Here is an 18,086-nt window from a genome sequence, read left to right on the forward strand (position 1 = left end):
AGATAAAGGAAAGCTAGCTAAGTGTAAGGAGAGAGCAGCATGCTTTATGCCTTCACTTCTTTCAGTGCTGGACCCAGAAGGAAATGAACCCATTTCTCTCTTCTAAACTGCTGTTGCTGAGGGTATTGTTTTTTTTTTTTAAATCACAACAAGAGAAAGAAATAGAGCAGTATATAAGGAAGAGTAGAAGACACATCCATTTAAATCAATGTTCTCTGTACTAGAGATCACAGCCCCTCTGGAATCTGTGGGTAAAGAGAAGGAAGAATTTAGACAGCAGTGATGTGTCCAAACATGCATGCGCAGCCCATAATTTAGTGTCCTCTCCTTTGAGTCTCCAGAGAAATGTCCTAGGACTTTTCTCTGAAACTTTCCTAGCACAGGGCTCCTCCTGAGGGTACCTATCTTCTATTTTGACTTTTGTCAAGGGCTTCCAGGAAACTCTAAAACCTTGCCTAGGCCTACCTTACCCTAGATGGAATTAGTTCTGATGAGTACAGTGAGCAGGATGACAGGCTCCACATCCCCCCTGTGCTGAGGGTATTCGGCAGGCCACATTTGACTTGCTGACTTTGCCTGGTGTAGTCCTAGGCATGAGGTTGCAATTCTCCAAGTGACCCGCAGGGGACAGTATCAGAACACATCCTCAAACCTCAAAAAATTGTTTCCCTGAGTTATGACCTTGCCTAGGAGACTCATTTCCATCCCTGTCTCACTAACCCACAACTCTCTACCTAGACGCTGCTGTGACCTGTGTCTGAGAACATCTTTTTTCTGTATGGGTAACCTGAAAGCCCCTTTCCTCATGGCATCTCCATAGTGAATGACAGGATTACCACCAGGGAATCACCAAGACGAAATGCAAAGGTGACCCAGTAAGATCAGGGAGGACTTGGGCTTACCCAACACACAGCTTAGCCAACTCGTAATGCTGAAGGCTGTCTTGAAGCCCTCCATAGAAAGAGGGAGCCCGCGGTCCTCTCAAGGACACACAGGTCATCCCTACCACAACACTGAGATCATGGAATTCCTCACACAACTGCTCCTGGGTCTCCCTCCTGAATCAGGAGTTTGACTCATGACATTAGTCATACAGGATTGGCCTTCATCCCTACTCATCCCTCAGCTGGTCTCTTTCTAGCCCTCAGAGACATCTCTGTCACCTTCCTGCTGGGAGTAAATCCCATCCTCCCAGAGCATGGAGAACATAGCGCAGCCTGGATGCTCAGTTGGTTATCTGTGTCACAAGGACATATAGGCAGGATGGAGGCTCTTTCTTGGATGCTGATAGACCCAGGGCCAGAACACAGCCTGTGCCAGCCCTGGGATGAGCTGATGTTCTCTGAGAGCATGGGGATGCTTATCAGCATTGTTGCTCAATATGGTGCTTGGAGGAGAAACATAAATGGAAGTTGAGAGGGATGTGGGACAGCACTGGGAGTGGAAGGAACAGAGCAGTGCCTTGGACACAGATCCAACAACCCTCAGCACATCCGGTTGTGGGAAACGCCTGTGAGGACACTCAGCTCAGCAGGAAGGACAGCAGAGCCTGGGGGCTGTACTGGAACTGAAACTCTTCTCCTCAGAGGGAGAACTGCACAGTGGGAAGAGAGATGGAGGTGTCCTCTGTGATTCCCTACAAGGGCTGCACGCCCTGGCAGGGGCTCCTGCTCACAGGTAAGTGTACCCACTCTCTGACTGTGGGTTGAGGGAAACTCAGTAGCAGCCTGGAGTCGCCTAAGAGGACAGGTACCTGAGAGGGGACTTGAGGTTTCTCTTTGCAGTTATGGGGCAGAAGGTACAGTGAGGGACAGAGGCTCAGCATCCTGAAGTGCTCAGTGGACAGGAGGTGATGAGGCAAGAGAAAAACTCCAATCATTCCCTATTCGCAGTGACTCTCTTTGTCTGCCATATTCTGAAGCCCGATGTCCCAGTCATGACACGGTGACTCCATACATAAATCAACAGGAGTGAGCCAGTGAGATGGCTCAGTGTGGGAGACAAGACCATTGAATTCAGTCCTCAGTGCCCACATGGCAGACGGAGAAACAGACTCCTGCAGCCTCTTCTCTGCCCTCCGCAGAGTTGCTCTGGCCTGGTCCCACACGTGCACACACTGATCCGTGTGCCTTCAGAAATACACACATATAGTATATAAGTAAATTAAAAAAATAAATCAAACTTGAATATAATTATTACCAATCACTCTAAACCATGACCTACATAGATGATACCATGGAGACACCCTTCCTTCCAACATTCCTCTGTTCCTTCTTTCTCTCCTTCTGTAAAGATGTCTGAATCTTTTCCAGGAACTAAATCTTCCTAGAAGGTCACACTAATAATCCCTGTCTTCACAAAGCCGTGGTTCTAGAAGACTGGAAGTCAGTGTGTCCAGAAACTGTTGTCAGGGGTTGGCTGATAACACAAGGGAACAGAGAAAAATCAGAAAGCGAGGACCCTCTAGAGGAGGAGGTTGTAGTGACTTCTTCACACCAAATACTCTTTGTGTGAGGAGGGATATGGGGACACTGGGAGGGGAAGCTAGGGAGACAAGTGAGAAGATTATTTCATAGAGAGGAAAAGACACCATCAGAGGCTCTGAGGAAATGGAGGCCATGTTGCTCACCTCCATCAAGGGGCGTGGTCACAGCCCTACCCACACACCTAAGCTGAGTGATGATCACAACTCCTCAATATTGACTTTTCCTCTTTCCTTCTAGCCTTCCTTTCAATCTGTTGTCATTCACCTGCCACTGCTGAAGTCACCATTGAATCAGTGCCGCCCAATGTGTTCGAAGGAGACAGTGTCCTTCTATATGTCCACAATCTGCCAGAGAATCTGCTAGCCTTTGCTTGGTTCAAAGGGCTAACAAATATGAAACGCAGAATTGTACTCTATGAACTGAACAACAATTTAAGTTTGCCGGGGCCTGAATACAGTGGTAGAGAGACAGTGTACCGCAATGGATCCCTGTGGATTTCCAATGTCACCCACGTGGACACAGGATTCTATACCCTACGAACCATAAGTAGACATTCAAGAATTGTGTCAATAACAACCATCCACCTCCCTGTGTACAGTAAGTGGTTCTTTGTGAACGCTGGGTATTGAGTGCAATTTATACCACCGGACACAGAATCATCAGGTCCAGCCTGCACCTACCTCCCCTCTGCATTGTATTCCCATGTTGAGGTTTGAGAATTTAGTGCAGGACACACATGGTGGAAAATAACTGCAGTAGATCAGAATCCTTGCAGACATGTGGATGCATGGTGGGTAATGCAGCCAAGGATATCAGTCTTTGTCTAGAATTCTGGAGTTCTCACAGGAATGTGTCCTTGAGAAGACTCGAGGGATCAACATTGGGCCTGATTGAGGAAAACACTCGATCCTCAGGGAGAGGTAAACAACAGGATGCCTTGGCTCCAGACTTCTCTCCCAGACTCAACTTCAGGTATCCTTGAGAAGCATTTTAGAAAGGTTGGATTTTGACTTCCTCATGGTCGGGAACAGTGCTTTCTAGTAGTCAAAGTCTTGTGCTGTCTGGAACCAGCCAGTGCACTGTCATGAGAGCCATGGTTAGACTAGGTCCCCCGGACATCTCCTCCAGAGACTCAGCATGGGGAGCACAGCTGGACAGGTGCCCAGGCCATTAATGAACTATCCTGATGGGCTTATGAGACTTCACAGGAAGGTCAGGGTCACTCAGGAGAGGGATGACACAGGTCATCCTGGCAAGTTATTGTTCTTTCTGGTCGAGCTCAGGAAATTCTCTCCTGCAGGCAATGGACTACAGGCCCTGCTGAGATGGACAGCTCACCAGATGTGAGATGCAGTTCCCCCAGTGACCACTAGAGGAAGCATTGGGACACAGAACAATACTCAGAAAAGCATTTCCCTAACCAGGAACTTGTTTCCAGGCTTTTGCTCCTGTCTCTACATTCCTGGAGATCAGTGATACAGCCTTCTCAGACCTACCAGCTGCTTCTGTGTGTGTGATGCACTGCCAGGGCTTCATATTCATTTCCCCAAAATCTATTTCCTTTGGGAAAGGAAGACTGTCCTACAGGAATCAGCTAGGCAGAAGCTCAAGCCACCCCAGAGGCCAGGGAGCACATGAGCAGATTCATCAGACATCTCAGTAGAGGGAGTCTGAACACTGTTGTGAAAACCTGCATGAGGTGATGGGGCCCAGAGCTCTCTTTGTAGGACTCAGGTCATCTCCTACCACTCACCCAGGATGTGAGGCTCCTGACACATTTGCTCCTGGGCCTTTGTCTTTGGTCGGTCAGCATCCTGGCTAAGGCTGCAGTGAGACTGGATTGGTCCCTTTCTCCATGCATTACTCAGCTCTTCCTTTTGAGGCCTCACAGACATCTCTGTAACATTCCTGCTAAGAAGATACTACATCTTTTTAGAGTGCTGAGTACACAGGGCAGATTGGGGGCCCAATTGGGTTTCAGTATCACACAGGGAGTGCAGAGGCTCCATCTTGTTTCTGACAGACCCAGAGCAGGACACAGAGAAGGCAGCTCCAGGGTGAGCTGCTGTTCTCTCAGGACACAGGGATGCTCATCAGCCCTTTTGATCACTGTGTGGTATGCAGGACTGAACCATTAAGAGAGAAGTGGAGAGGGAAATGGGGCAACACTGAGAGTGGAGAAGGGTGGAGCATGGTTTTGAACTGAGACTCCACCCACAGTCCATGGGATTCTGGGCACTACTCCTTTCTGAGAGGAGGCTCAGCTTGAAGGTGAAACGACCACCGATCTTGGGAGCTATGCTGGAGCAGAGGTGACACAGGACAGATCAGCCCGTAGAGACAATGGAGGCACCCTCAGTGTCCCTCTGCAAAGCGTCTCAGACTCTCAAGAGCTTTTGCTCATGGGGCAGGAGACCACGAGTTGACAGTGTGTACGAGAAGAGGACTCACCTACTGTCTGGAGTCTCCTAAGCTGGAAAAGTACCTGAGAGGAGTCTTGGCATGTGTAGGGGAAAAGACAAAGGGCCAGACAGAGGCTCAGTTGCAGGAAGCTCTCAATGCAGGAAATGGTAAGGTGTGTGTGTGTGTGTGTGTTTGTGTGTGTGTGTATGTGTGTGTTATTGTTGCTATCCACAGTTCAGCTATTCTCCCTGATCACAATATTCTGAAGACTTCTCAGCTAAGAGTTCTCACATGAAAAACCAAGTTGGTGCTGATCAGTGACATGGCTCGGGATACAGGCATTTGCCTCATTGTCTCTCCACCTGAGAAGCAAAGAACGCAATTGTCCTCTGACATCCACCTAGGTACCTGTCCTGCATCCACTCCCACACCTTGAGACATGCCCTTGCATATAATCTCACACATATACAAACGAGAACAAAAAATCAAGACAAATGGAAAAATTCAGCTCTGGATCCACAAACCTATAAATGTCTTAAATAAATTCATGGGTGTAAGAGGTCCTGGGACATCATTCATTCATTCATTTATTCATCCATCCATTTGTTCATTCATTCATTCTTTCTCCACAGATATTTGAGGTTTTCTCGGCAGCATTGCTTTCAAAAGTATAGAACAGATCTCAGTCCTCACGGAGCCCCAGTGACAGCTGACTGGAAGACAGATGAGTAGAGAAGCTAGAAGGGGAAGTCATATATTGACTGGGACCCTACGAGAAGCAGAGCAACAAAGTCAGAGTGAAGACAGGGTCTGCAGGGGAAGAGGTTAGACAGCCATCACCCCAACAGTGTGAGCAGGGGTCTGATGGCAGTAAGCCAGGGCAATCTTGACAACTGGAGAGAGACATATAGTGGAAATGACAAGTGTGGGGACACTGAGAACATGAAGGTCGTGTGCAGGTTTCCACCAAGTAGGACAGGGAGACACTCACTCCCAAGCTTAGGCTGAGTAATGGACACACCTGCTCAGTGCCCCCTTTTGGCCAAGTACAAAGTCCCAATATTGATGGATCTCTCTCTTCCCTTCTAGCTTCCTCTTTCACCTGTGGGAGCTCTCCCACCTCTGCCCAGCTCACTATCGAATCAGTGCCTCCCAGTGTTGCAGAAGGGGCAAGTGTTCTTCTACATGTTCACAATCTCCCAGAGAATCTTAGAACCTTTTTCTGGTACAAAGGTGTGATTGTGTTCAACCATCTGGAAGTTGCTCGGCACATAATAGCCACGAATTCAACTATGCTGGGCCCAGCACACAGTGGTCGAGAGACAGTGTACAGCAATGGATCCCTGCTGCTTCACAATGTCACATGGAAAGACACTGGATTCTACACCCTACGAACTCTGAGTAGAGACCTGAAAATAGAATTAGTGCATGTGCAACTCCACATGGACTGTAAGTGATTCTCTGCGATCTGTCTGTGCCGGGTGGGACTTAGACACACAGGACGGTTGTGCCTGACCCGTGCCTGCCTCCCCTCTGTACTGCGTCCCCATGTTGGGGTTTGAGCACTTAGTTCAGGAAACAAATGGAGGAGACAGACAACTGTAGATTAGACTCCATCTCATGATTCCCTTGTATCAAGGAAGATCTTGATGGAAAGTAACTCAGACTAAGACGACAGAGTCAGCTCAGCATCCTGAGGTTCTGGCCACACATGGGAGAAACCATGGCAACCTCATAGAGAGGTGAACATCAGAAAGCCCTGGTCCCAGTCCTCTACTATGCAACTACATGTGTCCCCGGGAAGTGTTTTTGCCCGGTTCGGTATCTCACTTCCTTTCAAGCTGATGGGGAACAATGGGGGAGCTATGTAGACACATGAGGGGAGAGTTACATGCAGAGAAATGACACATTCAGGATAGTGAGGGAATGGAGGTCATGCTGCCGACCTCCTCTGAATGGGATAGACCATCCCTACATCTCTAGGCTGAGTGACAAATCCACCTGCACAGGACAGAGATTGCCATCTTTCTGCCAACTGAATGATCCCCACGTTTGGGCTGTTTCTCTTTTCTCTTCCAGCTTCCCTCTCTATGTGCTGCAACCCTCTCAGCTTTGCCCAACTCACCATAGAGCCAGTGCCACGAAATGCTGCCGAAGGGGAAAGTGTTCTTCTTCTTGTCCACAATCTTTCAGAAGATGTGAGAGCCTTTTCCTGGTACAGAGGAGTGTATAGCATCCAGATCTTTAAAATTGCAGAATACAGAAGAGCCACGAATTCCGTCACCTGGGGGCCTGCCCATAGCAGAAGAGAGACAGTGTACCCCAACGGATCCCTCCAGCTTCGGGATGTTACTGAGAATGACTCAGGCTTGTACACACTTCAGATTTTAAACAGAGATTTGAAAACTGAAACGGCACATGTGCAATTCCATGTGAACAGTAAATGAAAACCTGTCTCCCAACTGCTGGGTGTGGCTTGTCTTACTTCATACACCGGACTGCCAGGACGGGGCTGTGCCTGCTTTCTCCTCCACTGCATTGTGTCCCCACACGAGGGTTCAGGCCCTTACTGCAGAACACACTGGGGTAGACAAACTGCAGTAGGTCAGAATCCCTCACCTCTCTACCTGCAGAGAGCAGAACCTGTGCTGGGCAAACTCAGCCATGGGATGTCAGCCTCAGACCAGACACTTGGAGCTCTCACAGGACACACGGCCCTGAGACGGACTGAGGGAGTCAGGCAGGCCCTGACTAAGGAAGCCATTGGATCCTCATGGAGACAGCAGAAAGCCCTGGCTGCAAATCTCTGTCCCTAGCTAGACTCCAGATGACACTGGGGAGCTTTTTGTCAGTACTTGGTTTTTACCACCTGTTAGAGTTGACAGGGAACAAGGCCTTACTGCTATATGAACAAACCAGTGTGCTTCCATGTAAGTCACAGTTGGGCCATGTCACCTGGATATCTTCAGAGACCCCACAAAGAGTATAGCTGGTTAGGTGCCTAGGCCATTAGCTAACTTTCCTGATGGACTTATGTGACCTCAGAGGAAGCTCAGAGTCCCCAGGAGTGGAACAAAGGACACATGCCCACCTTGGATTTGCTTGTTCTCTGGGATCTAGAGCAGGGAATTTCTTCCTGTAGGCAAATAGTGGCAGAGTTACTGAACTGGACAGAACCCAAACATGAGCTTCAGGTCCCTCAGGAACACTAAACAGCTATAGAAGTCTGCATAACACCCAGAAATGTATTTACAGGAGCCATGAGCTTAATTGTATCTGGCTTCCACCCCATCCCTACGGACCCAGAAGTCACTGACAGCCTTCTCAGACCTACTGGCGGCTTCCTGAGTTTCTAAGTATACTACTCTATCAGGGGTCCTGTGTTACCACCCCATCCTTCTGGCACCTACCATGGGGAATTCACTTAGACAGAGTACACCCACATCCCAGGAAGGCTATGGAAAGACCATAGGCACATCACAGGAAGATGGAGGGTTCCTCTGAAACTCTTCTTAGGATGACAGAGATGCCTATCTCTCTCCAGGACCCAGGTTACTTCCTGTTTCACACCCACATGAATCTCCTCACACAATTCCTGGGCTTCATGACAATGTACCCTGACTGGTGACTCCATTGTGAATGGGTCTGTCCCCTTTCCCAGGCATCAATCAGCTGGTCCCTTTTCAGCCTTCACAGACATCTATGTCACTTTCTATGGGTATTAAATCTCACCTTCTCAGAGCATTGAGAACCCAGGGCAGACTGGAAGTTCATCTGGCATTCTACATCATAAGGACATGTTGGAAGAAGAGAGCAGAGGCCAGCCCTGGGGCACAGAGGTGATGATCAGCCTTGTGTGTATGGCCTGGAGGACTGAAACTCATACACAGAGAAAGCAACTGGAACACCAAGTGTATAAGGGACACCAAGTGTGTAAGGGACAGAGCAACTACCCCTGACAACAGTCAGCTTTACCCTGGGATATGTCAGCCTTTCAGGAGGTTGAGCTCCGAGGGAGGAAGGTTACTGAGCATAGAGGTGAGTGCTGGAGTGAAGGCTGTTCTCCACAGAGGGAGAGCAGAGAAGGCAGCAGACACCATGGAGGCCGACTGTGTACTTCTCTGCAAAGGCTGCAGCCTGTGGTCGTGGTTCCTTCTCACAGGTGGGGAGAGCACTGCTTGATAGTGTGTGTAAAGAGGGAGCTCACAGACCGGCTGCAATCTCCTAAGGTGGAAGGGTTGTAGGGAAGGCTCCCTCAAGTTGTCCCTTGACTTCTACCTAAGTGCTGTGACATGCACTCATCTATACACAAAAGATGACATCTACCCACTCCTGCAGAAACACCCACTCTCATACCCACTCACACCCACACACCGACTCCCCGCACATGCACAAGTTAACTTAAGCTGGAGTTGTAACTGCTGTCAGTAGCGCCACATATGAGAATTTCATAAACACCTGGACCTGAAAACTCCACGGACCTTCATTCTTCCATCCACCCACATGTATCTGAGTTTTTCCAGGCATCAGGCCTTCCAGAAAGATCAAACTAGTTTTTCCTAACAAGGCCCAGCTCTAGTGGACTGGAAGAAAGATTAGGAGGCTCATCTTAAAGTGAAGTCAGGGGTTGACTGCATCAGAGAAGGGGGGGATGTTAGGGGTCAGGAGGTAAAGACTCAGGGGCTATAGAAGAAGTGAGAGAAGGCAACCTGTCCACACATGTTCTTTGTGTGAACTGGCATGTGAGGACTGTGAGCGTGGAGATGCTTGGGGAGAGAGTTCTATACAGAAGACATGACACATTTAGGTACAGTGAGGTCATGGAATCCATTTTCTTATTTCCTCTGAGTTGGATGGACACTACCACACACCTCACTGAGTGATGAACCTAAGCTTCATCCCAGGTGTCCACGGGGTTGACCCCAGCTAGGTCCTTGGGCAGCAGAGCAGAGGGTGCCTGAACTGGCCTTGCCCCACTATCACACTGATGATTATCTCGCATATCACCATAGAATCTTTGTTCAGCGATGGATGGAGATAGAGACAGAGACCCTCATCAGAGCAAGGACTGAGCTCCCAAGGTCCAGTTGAAGGGCAGAAGGAGGGAGAAGACCAGCAATGAAGTCAGGATCGTGAGGGGTTGGTCCACCCACTGAGGCAGTGTGCCTGTTCTAATGGGAGCTCACCAAATACAGCTGGACCAGGACTGAACGAGCATGTGATCAAACTGGACTCTCTGATTGTGGCTAACAATGGGGCTGACTGAGAAGCCATTGATAAAGGCACTGGGACTTGTTTTTACTGCCTGTACTGGCTTTTTGGGACCCTAGTCTATCTGGATGCACAGCTTCCTAGGCCTGGATGTAGGGGGGAGGGCCTTGGACTTCCCACAGGGCAGGGTTCCCTGCCCTCTCTCAAGCAGGGAGGGGGAAGGAGGGGGTAAGTGGGGGAGTGAAAAGGTATAGGAGAAGGGGAGGAAGTGTAAATTTTTGAATGGAAAAATAAAAAAAGAAAAACAAGAAAATAAACTTCATGTAGAGTTTCTTTGATGCCCATTAACTTCTCTGAAGTAGATTGGTGCTTCTAGGAGTAGGCATGCCTCTTTGTTAAAAAAGAATGTAGGTTATTGAAACATGTTAAATGCCATCTCTTAAGTGTTTGAAGATGACCTGTCTATCTAAAATATATCTTCATTTGACATTGAAAGCATACATAAGACTCTTACTTTGTACCTTTTGAGGTCTAATTTTTTTGTAAACTTAGGCTATTTTATAGCCTAAATAATTAATAGAATCTCCTCTTTGTATTTTTTTCAGGAGCAATTTGTAATCCCCAACAAGGCAGGATTTTCTTTACTTCTTCAAACATTCTTTTTAAAGTATCTACATTTGAAAAAAATAAAGTATCTACATTTGAATATGATAGCAAAACATCATACATGTAATGATAAATTATAGATTCAGGAAATTGTTTATGTATAATTTTTAGTGGCTGACTTATATAATATTGGCACAGAGTGTGGCTATTTCACATTCCCTGTGGGAGAATCTTCCATTGATATCTTTTAGCAGGCTGACGATTATTATATGTAGGCATTGCGAAGGCAAATTTTTCTCTGTCTTTTTCTTGTAAAGGTATAGTGAAGAAACAGTCTTGTAAATCAATAACTGTAAGAGGTCATCTTTTAGGCAATAGAGAAGGCAAAGGAATGCCAGACTGTAGAAGGCCCATTGGCTGAATCTCCTTATTAACAGCTCTTAAATCTGTTACCATTCTTAATTTTCCAGATTTCTTTTTAACATCAAATATAGGAGAATTCCAAGAACTGGTTGATCCTTCAATATGTTGAACATCTAGTTGCTCCTGTACCATCTGTTATAAAGCCTTCAGTTTTGTTATTGTTAAAGACCATTGCTTAACCCATATAGGTTTGTCTGCCAACCATTTTAAAGATAGGACTGTTGGTGCCTTTGAAATATCAGCATCTGTTTTGCTCTGTTCTTGCACAACCTGAATGGTTGGTGGGTTGGTGACAGTTTTTTTATATAAAAACTTCTAATATTTTTCCCAGAAACATACTTTAATTTATGGTTTGTCTCTAAGATTGGGGCAATGTTAATCTCAGTATTCCATTGCTGTAACAAATCATATACCCACAGATTCATTGCTATGTTAGCAATATTTGGTTTTAATATTCCTCTCTGTCCTTCTGTCCCTATACATTCAATCCATCTCATGCTTTGCTTTACCCAAGATAAAGTTCCAGTACCTAAAAGTTGAACATTTACATCTTGAAGAGGCCAATTTGAATGCCAATATTCTAATAAAATTATTGTTACATCTGCATTTGTGACTACCAGACCTTCAATGAAAATATCATTTATTCACATTTTAATTTTGATCTTTGTTCATTTATATGTTTGCCAATACTCACTTTATGATTTCTCATAATTTTTTTTGTTTTCTCTTCTATAGCTGTTATATCATCCACAGCAGTATGATTTTTTACAATAAAGCATTAGGTTCTTTAATTGCTCTGGGAAATTCTATATTAACTGTATCTTGGATCTATTCCTCCAAAGGTGCTGACTTTGCCTTTAATGGCCTAATTATTCTTTTGAATAAAGAATTGGAATTCTTAAAAGCCAGAGATTTAATTATTATTTGTCTAGTTTCTGAATTTGGCATCATTCTATTTACTGCTGAAGTCAATCTTTGTAAGAAATCTGTAAAGGGCCTTTGGGCCCTGGTGACTTTATTAAATGACTCAATTTTCTTTCTCAATCCTCCAATTCTGTCCCAAACATTCAAAGCTGCTGTGCAGCATAAATCCAGGCTGTGGTCATTATATACAGCCTGCATTTCTATAGAAGCATAATTTCCTTTAAGAATTTGATCTTGGGAGATTTCCCTACTTCTAGCTTTAGTCTGTTGTTCAATAATCTTAGCCTCTTCTTTGAACCAGGCACTCCATTGTTATTGTGTACCAGTCTTTAAAACTCCATTAACCAAGTCTTTTCAGTCATTAGGGATAATTTTATTACAAACTGACCATGATTTTAACACTTGCTTCACAAAAGGTGAATGCATACTATAGGAGACTATTGCTTCCTTGAATCTCTTTAAATATAACAATGGCACAGGAGTCCAGTTAGCTGTAGCAGAACTGTTGCCATTTGGGAATTCTTGCAAGATTACTGGATATATTAAGGTTGGTTGTCTGAGAACCTTAGGCTATTCCTCTCTATTTTTATAATGCAATGTTGAAATAGGGTGTCCATTAAATTCTTCTGTCTGGATTTGAATCATTCTGTGATCTGTTTTATTAGATTTTTCTAAGACCTATATTTTAGCAACCAGATTAATAAACTTGTTTAGTGATAATACAAAAACCATAATACTGACAATGTTTACAATTGACATTACATAAATCCCATATAAATTAGATATCCTCTCATTTATTCATTCAGTTTTCAAACTGTCTAGTATATCATCATACAGAGACCCAAATCTCTCCATTGTAATGCTTCCCCCATTTTTCATGTGGGAAAAACTCCCTTTTTAAATTAATTCCTCCCCTTAAGAATTCAAATCTACCAATGATGTTGATGAAAATGTGAGGTTGATTGCTTCTGTATAGAACATTAAAAACCTGACTGGATTTCAAGGCAGTTACTTAGTTTGGCAGCAAACTTAGTTTGGGGCTGGGCAGGGAGAAGAAAAGAAAGTAGAGCTGGGTGGACCTGGGGCCCCATGTGCAGCTCTGGTGGTTAAAAAGCCTCAGGCAAATAATTTTTTTTTGTGAAATTTTACCCCAAATGTTAGGCATCAAATGTAGTACTACTAATAAAAACTCAGAGACAAAATTGGAGCTCAATCCAAAAACCAGAAAAGCAAGACAGCTAAGTCACTAGAGAAGTCTTACTTCTATCAAGGATGGTCAACTGCAAACTAACCAGACTAAGTCTCTCTCTCCTCCAATTTTATATTCCCTCTAGTGCTGGGATTAAAGGAATGTGGCTCCCAAACATTGGGATTAAAGGTATGAGCCGCCACCACCTGCATTTGTTTCTGCATTGATCTTGTGTAGCCCAGGATGGCCTTGAACTCACAGAAATCCATCTGACTCTGTCTCCCAAATCCTGGGATTGAAGGTATGTGTCCCCATTGCCTGACCTCTAGTGGCTTTAGTTTTGCCTCTGGTCCTCAGGCAAAATTTATTTATCAAAATATAAGTAATATACCATTACAGTTCCCACTGGGTACTGATTTGGCTAAAGGTTTCCATGTGTATGCCTGCTGCACTTGCTTATCCTTTCCACCTAGTTTGGATGGTTTCATCAATAAAAACTGTTTGCTTTGTCAAATGTGTTTATTGGTTCAGGTATGTTATTAATGAAATCAATTTTGTGTTTCTTCATACTTCAATCTCAGTAGGGTCTGAGCTTTTAGGGATTTGTCTGCTTCATCTAGCTCACTCAATGGCTAGCATATAACTATTGAGTACTCATGGAGTTCTTGGTATTCTGAAGAATGGATAGTAAGGTCTCAAATTTCAGTTCAAGTATTAGTAATGTTGATTTTTCTGTTTTGTTTTGTGAGACAGGGTTTCTATATGTAGTTTTAGCTGTCCTGGAATGACTCTGTAGACTGGCCTGGTCTCAAATTCAGAGATCTCCTCCCTTTGCCTTCCAAGTGCTAGGGTTAAAGGTATGTGTGACTACCACAAAGTCAATAATGTTATTCTTTAAAAAACAAAACGCATAGGCCTTTTGTTTCCTTGTAAATCTGTGCACCATGAATATGCTGAGGCCAGAAGAGGGTGTCAGATCTCCTAGGAGTTGAGTTACATACAGTTGTGAGCTGCCCAGTAGGTTCTGGGAGTTAAACCAGGGTCCTCTGTCAGAGTAGCAAGTACTCTTAATTGCTGAACCATTTCTCCAGCCTTACTGTAAAACTCTTATGAGGAGAGGTGATCTCCTCCTACAGGGAGGTGTTTAGGTTACTGGGAGCATGATCTTGAAGGTTAGGTGGAAAATCAGACCCTTCCTTTTCCTTTTTATTTTTTCACATCCCAGCCACGAGGTGAGAAAATTTGCTTTGCCATAAGCTGTTGCCATGATACAGCAAAGTGCCCCAAAGCGAGAGGGACAAATGGTCATGGACCAAATTCTCACCCTTGAGTCAAAATCAGTCCTTCCTCATGGTAAGTTGATTATCTCAGTTCTTTCTCCTATGAACAGAAGCTGACTAATGCAGCCAGGAAATCTGACTAAAGTTACAAAAACACCCTCTTCCCTTGTGAGGAACACGGAGAAACACAGGAAAGGCTACAGAATAAAAACAATCGAGTATTTCATGCCAGCGAAAATGGGGGATGCACTGATGAATAAGAAATGTGCTCTTTGCTTTATCCAGTAACTGGCAGAAGGAGATGTAGAGATCTACAACGAGGAATCCTGCTGAAGAAAGGGAGGAGGGACTGTATGAGCAGCAGCATCAAGATCATGACAGGGGAACCCACAAAGAAGGCTGACCTGAGCACTGGGAGCTCTCTGACTCTGGACCAACAGCTAGGGACTGCTGGGACCAACCTCGGCCCTCTGCTTGTGTGTGACAGTTGTGTAGCTTGGTCTGTTTGTGGTGCTTCTAGCAGTGAGAGCAGGACCTGTCCCTGATACTTGAGCCGACTTTTGGGAACCCAGTCCCCAACCTGGATTGCCTTACCTAGCCTTGATGTGTGGGGAGGAGTTTGGTCCTCTCTCAACTTGATGTGGCATGCGGTGTTGACTCCCATGCAAGGCTTGCCCCTTTCTCAGTGAAGAAGGTGGAAGAGGTGGGGTAGAAAGGAGGTGGGTGGAGGGAACATGATGAGAGGAGGGAGGGAAAATGGTTGGTAAGTAAAATAAATGAAAAAAATATTTAATAAAAAAATAAAAAACAAAGTTAATCAATTAAAGTTTGTTAATACCATTAATAACTTTGAATAATAATATTTTGATTCATTGATTTTTCTACTATTATTATTTATTAATATCATTATTCTAATTCACTGGAACAGAGACAGAGATGACAGTGGAAAGATGTTTACTGGCTTGCTTTCCATATTTGCTCAGTTACCTTTTCCTTGTATAGCTGAGGATAAATGGCCTAGGAATGACACCACCCACAATGGGTTGTACCCTCACACTTCAATCAATAACTAAGTTAGTGTTGTATAGATGTACCCTCAGAACAAGCTAATGAAAGAAATTTCTAGATGTTCTTCAGATATTTCTAGCTTGTGTCACTTGACACAAACTAACCAGCACACCTGTTGTACAACCTGGGCCATCAGGTTATTTTTAGCAAGTTTTTCTTCTAGTTTCTATAGGTCAAATAATCAGTATCTACATGAACTTCAAGAGAGCTGTCTACATGGTCAATGTGTCTAAGAGAAGGGGTATTAACACCCATGGTCAGAAGTATTCCTGCTGGAAACCTTGTCTTGACCTTTTACATTTCTAGATCATTCTTAGATTCATCCTTCACCCTTAGGGAACTAGTGGCTCAGGTAAGCAGCATGGCTCATGCTGTGGTCCAGTTGGACCACTGAGGTGAAAGGAGTTCTATTCCTGGTATCCTGGCTGAAGTGTCTGTTCACACATCAAGTCCTTAGGACAGGTTGTAAGGCTTCTCAGGGAACTCTCATCACCAACGATCTGTAGAACAGCCTTAGACAGAAAAGCCTTGGTGGGTTTTAGCTCATGTTGAGAATAGGAGGTCAATGTATCTGGAGGGACGCAGCACTTTATTCTACAAAGACACTTTTGGTCTGTCTACCATCGAGTTCTGTAGCTCAGTTCACACATCAAAAACTCTGGTAATGCATCCCCATTATCTCTGAACCCTCAGATCTTCTTGCATATGACTGTGGTCAACCTTTTCATGTATATTCTTCAGGTTCTGGTTGGCAGGGAGGTTAGTGACAAACACTCACGGAAACAGGCCCTTGCAAGGGTCAGAGGTCACATACAGGACAAGTTTCTCTCTGTTGTCTGCACAGTACTGTTACACACAACCACAAGCCTCAGTTCCAGCCTAGTGCAGGGCAAGAAAATGGTAACATTAATACCTGAACCTGAGACTCAGGATATAACCCACCCTGTGGTAGATAAAGCCACAAACAAGTGTTGCTCTCACCATCATCAAAGAAGTTTGTTTTTTTTTCCACTTATGGAAACTACCAAAGAAACCCTAAAACTTGTCCAAATGTCAAGACAACCATGGGGTGTCCAGCCTGAGTTGATCTGTCTATAAAATGCAACTCCCTTGTTTGAGGCCCAGGGAACATCTCAGAAGAGGATGTAGAAAGAATTTAAGAACTAGAGGACCATGGCATTTTAAGTGAGATTGTGTTTTCTAAATATGACAGGATAGCTGCACCCAAGAAATATCAACCATATGGCCACCTAAACAGACCTGAAAATGACAGCACCAATTGACATGGCAGCATGGATGGAGAAATCTCATGGGGTTCCAACCCTAAATCAAGAGCTACAGGCAATTAATGAGTACTGAGTAGGGAGAACCAGTATTCTTCAAGGATGAGTTCCCCTGTAGGTCCCCAATCCCAAGTGGTCAGATGCAAACACATACAGAGATGAATAACACTAAATGGGCCCAGTTGATGATGTTTACTTATTTATTTTAAATACTTATGTAATAATAAGAATTAAAGAAGAAGTCATGACAACAGGCTGTTGCCAAGACCATGTCTGAGTCCATGGTCCTGCAGTAGTTGGGGTTTGTGTTGATGTCTCTGGCCCATGTTGCTGCCATACCCAGGGTCTTGGCTGCAACCTGAGACCATGTTAGTAGCCAAAGTTGTGCTGCTGGCAGGGCCAGGCATATTTGGGTGACCAGGGCTGTCAGCTGGGCCCATGGTATCATCTGAACCAGGGCTTCTGCAGAAGGCCATGTCTGGGTCCATGGCCCCACTGCAGTCTGGTGTGTGTTGATGTCTGTGGCTTCTTAGACCATCAAAGGCCATGCTGATGCTGGGAGTCTATTCCACCACCTAGGGTCATATTGGTGAACAAGGGCCATGCTGTTGCAGGGGCCATGTCATTCAGGGTCCATGGCCCTGCAGAGGCTAGGGCTGGGCTTGTGTCTGCGGCTCCAGTTCCCACTGAGGGCTTTGTGGATGCCCAGAGTCTAGACGGCCACCTGGGAGCATGTTGCTGCAGGGGCCATGGTGATCTGGGTGGGTGGTCTGTGTTGGAACCATGCTTTGTTGAGCTCAGCCATTCACTGGCCCTGAGATGGTTGACCCTTCCTCTTTCTGGATACTGTAGCAGGAGAGTTGGCTCTACCCTCTGCACTTGGGAGAAATGGCCCCAACCCTCACGATAGGCATGCACCTCACCTGGAAAGTACAGGAGAGCTGACCCTGTGGTCAGGGATATAGGTCATCTGACTCTGAGAACATGAGAGCAGGAGAGCTGACCTCCTCTCATCTGCCATGTGATGGCATGGGTGAGGAAAAGACGCCCTTCCCCCTCAGCCTCCTTCTACCTGTGGCAACCAAGAGAGTTGGCCCCAGTGTATTAGAGTGAGACACTTAGCCATGTCCCACATCAGCTGCAGCACACAGGAGAGAGGGTCCTCCACTCCACCTGATCAGTACATTAGAGCTGAAGCCAGGCCTGAGTGCCT

The 18,086-nt window shown here is 45.4% G+C and overlaps 1 protein-coding gene across 1 annotated transcript in view; it reads left to right on the top strand.

Annotated features, from left to right (window-relative positions):
* The first annotated feature begins 1,613 nt into the window (after positions 1 to 1,613).
* Positions 1,614 to 18,086, top strand: part of LOC119821826 — a 33,733-nt gene continuing 17,260 nt past the window's right edge. The window contains 10 exon segments of the mRNA XM_042055596.1: positions 1,614 to 1,677; positions 2,724 to 3,083; positions 5,979 to 6,338; positions 6,969 to 7,687; positions 8,630 to 8,818; positions 12,487 to 12,600; positions 14,517 to 14,595; positions 14,808 to 15,044; positions 17,295 to 17,378; positions 17,488 to 17,634. Of these exon segments, the coding sequence (XP_041911530.1) occupies positions 1,614 to 1,677; positions 2,724 to 3,083; positions 5,979 to 6,338; positions 6,969 to 7,687; positions 8,630 to 8,818; positions 12,487 to 12,600; positions 14,517 to 14,595; positions 14,808 to 15,044; positions 17,295 to 17,378; positions 17,488 to 17,634 (2,353 nt within the window).

This window comes from Arvicola amphibius, chromosome 8 (genome assembly GCF_903992535.2).
Source record: "Arvicola amphibius chromosome 8, mArvAmp1.2, whole genome shotgun sequence".
Taxonomy (NCBI): Eukaryota; Metazoa; Chordata; class Mammalia; order Rodentia; family Cricetidae; genus Arvicola; species Arvicola amphibius.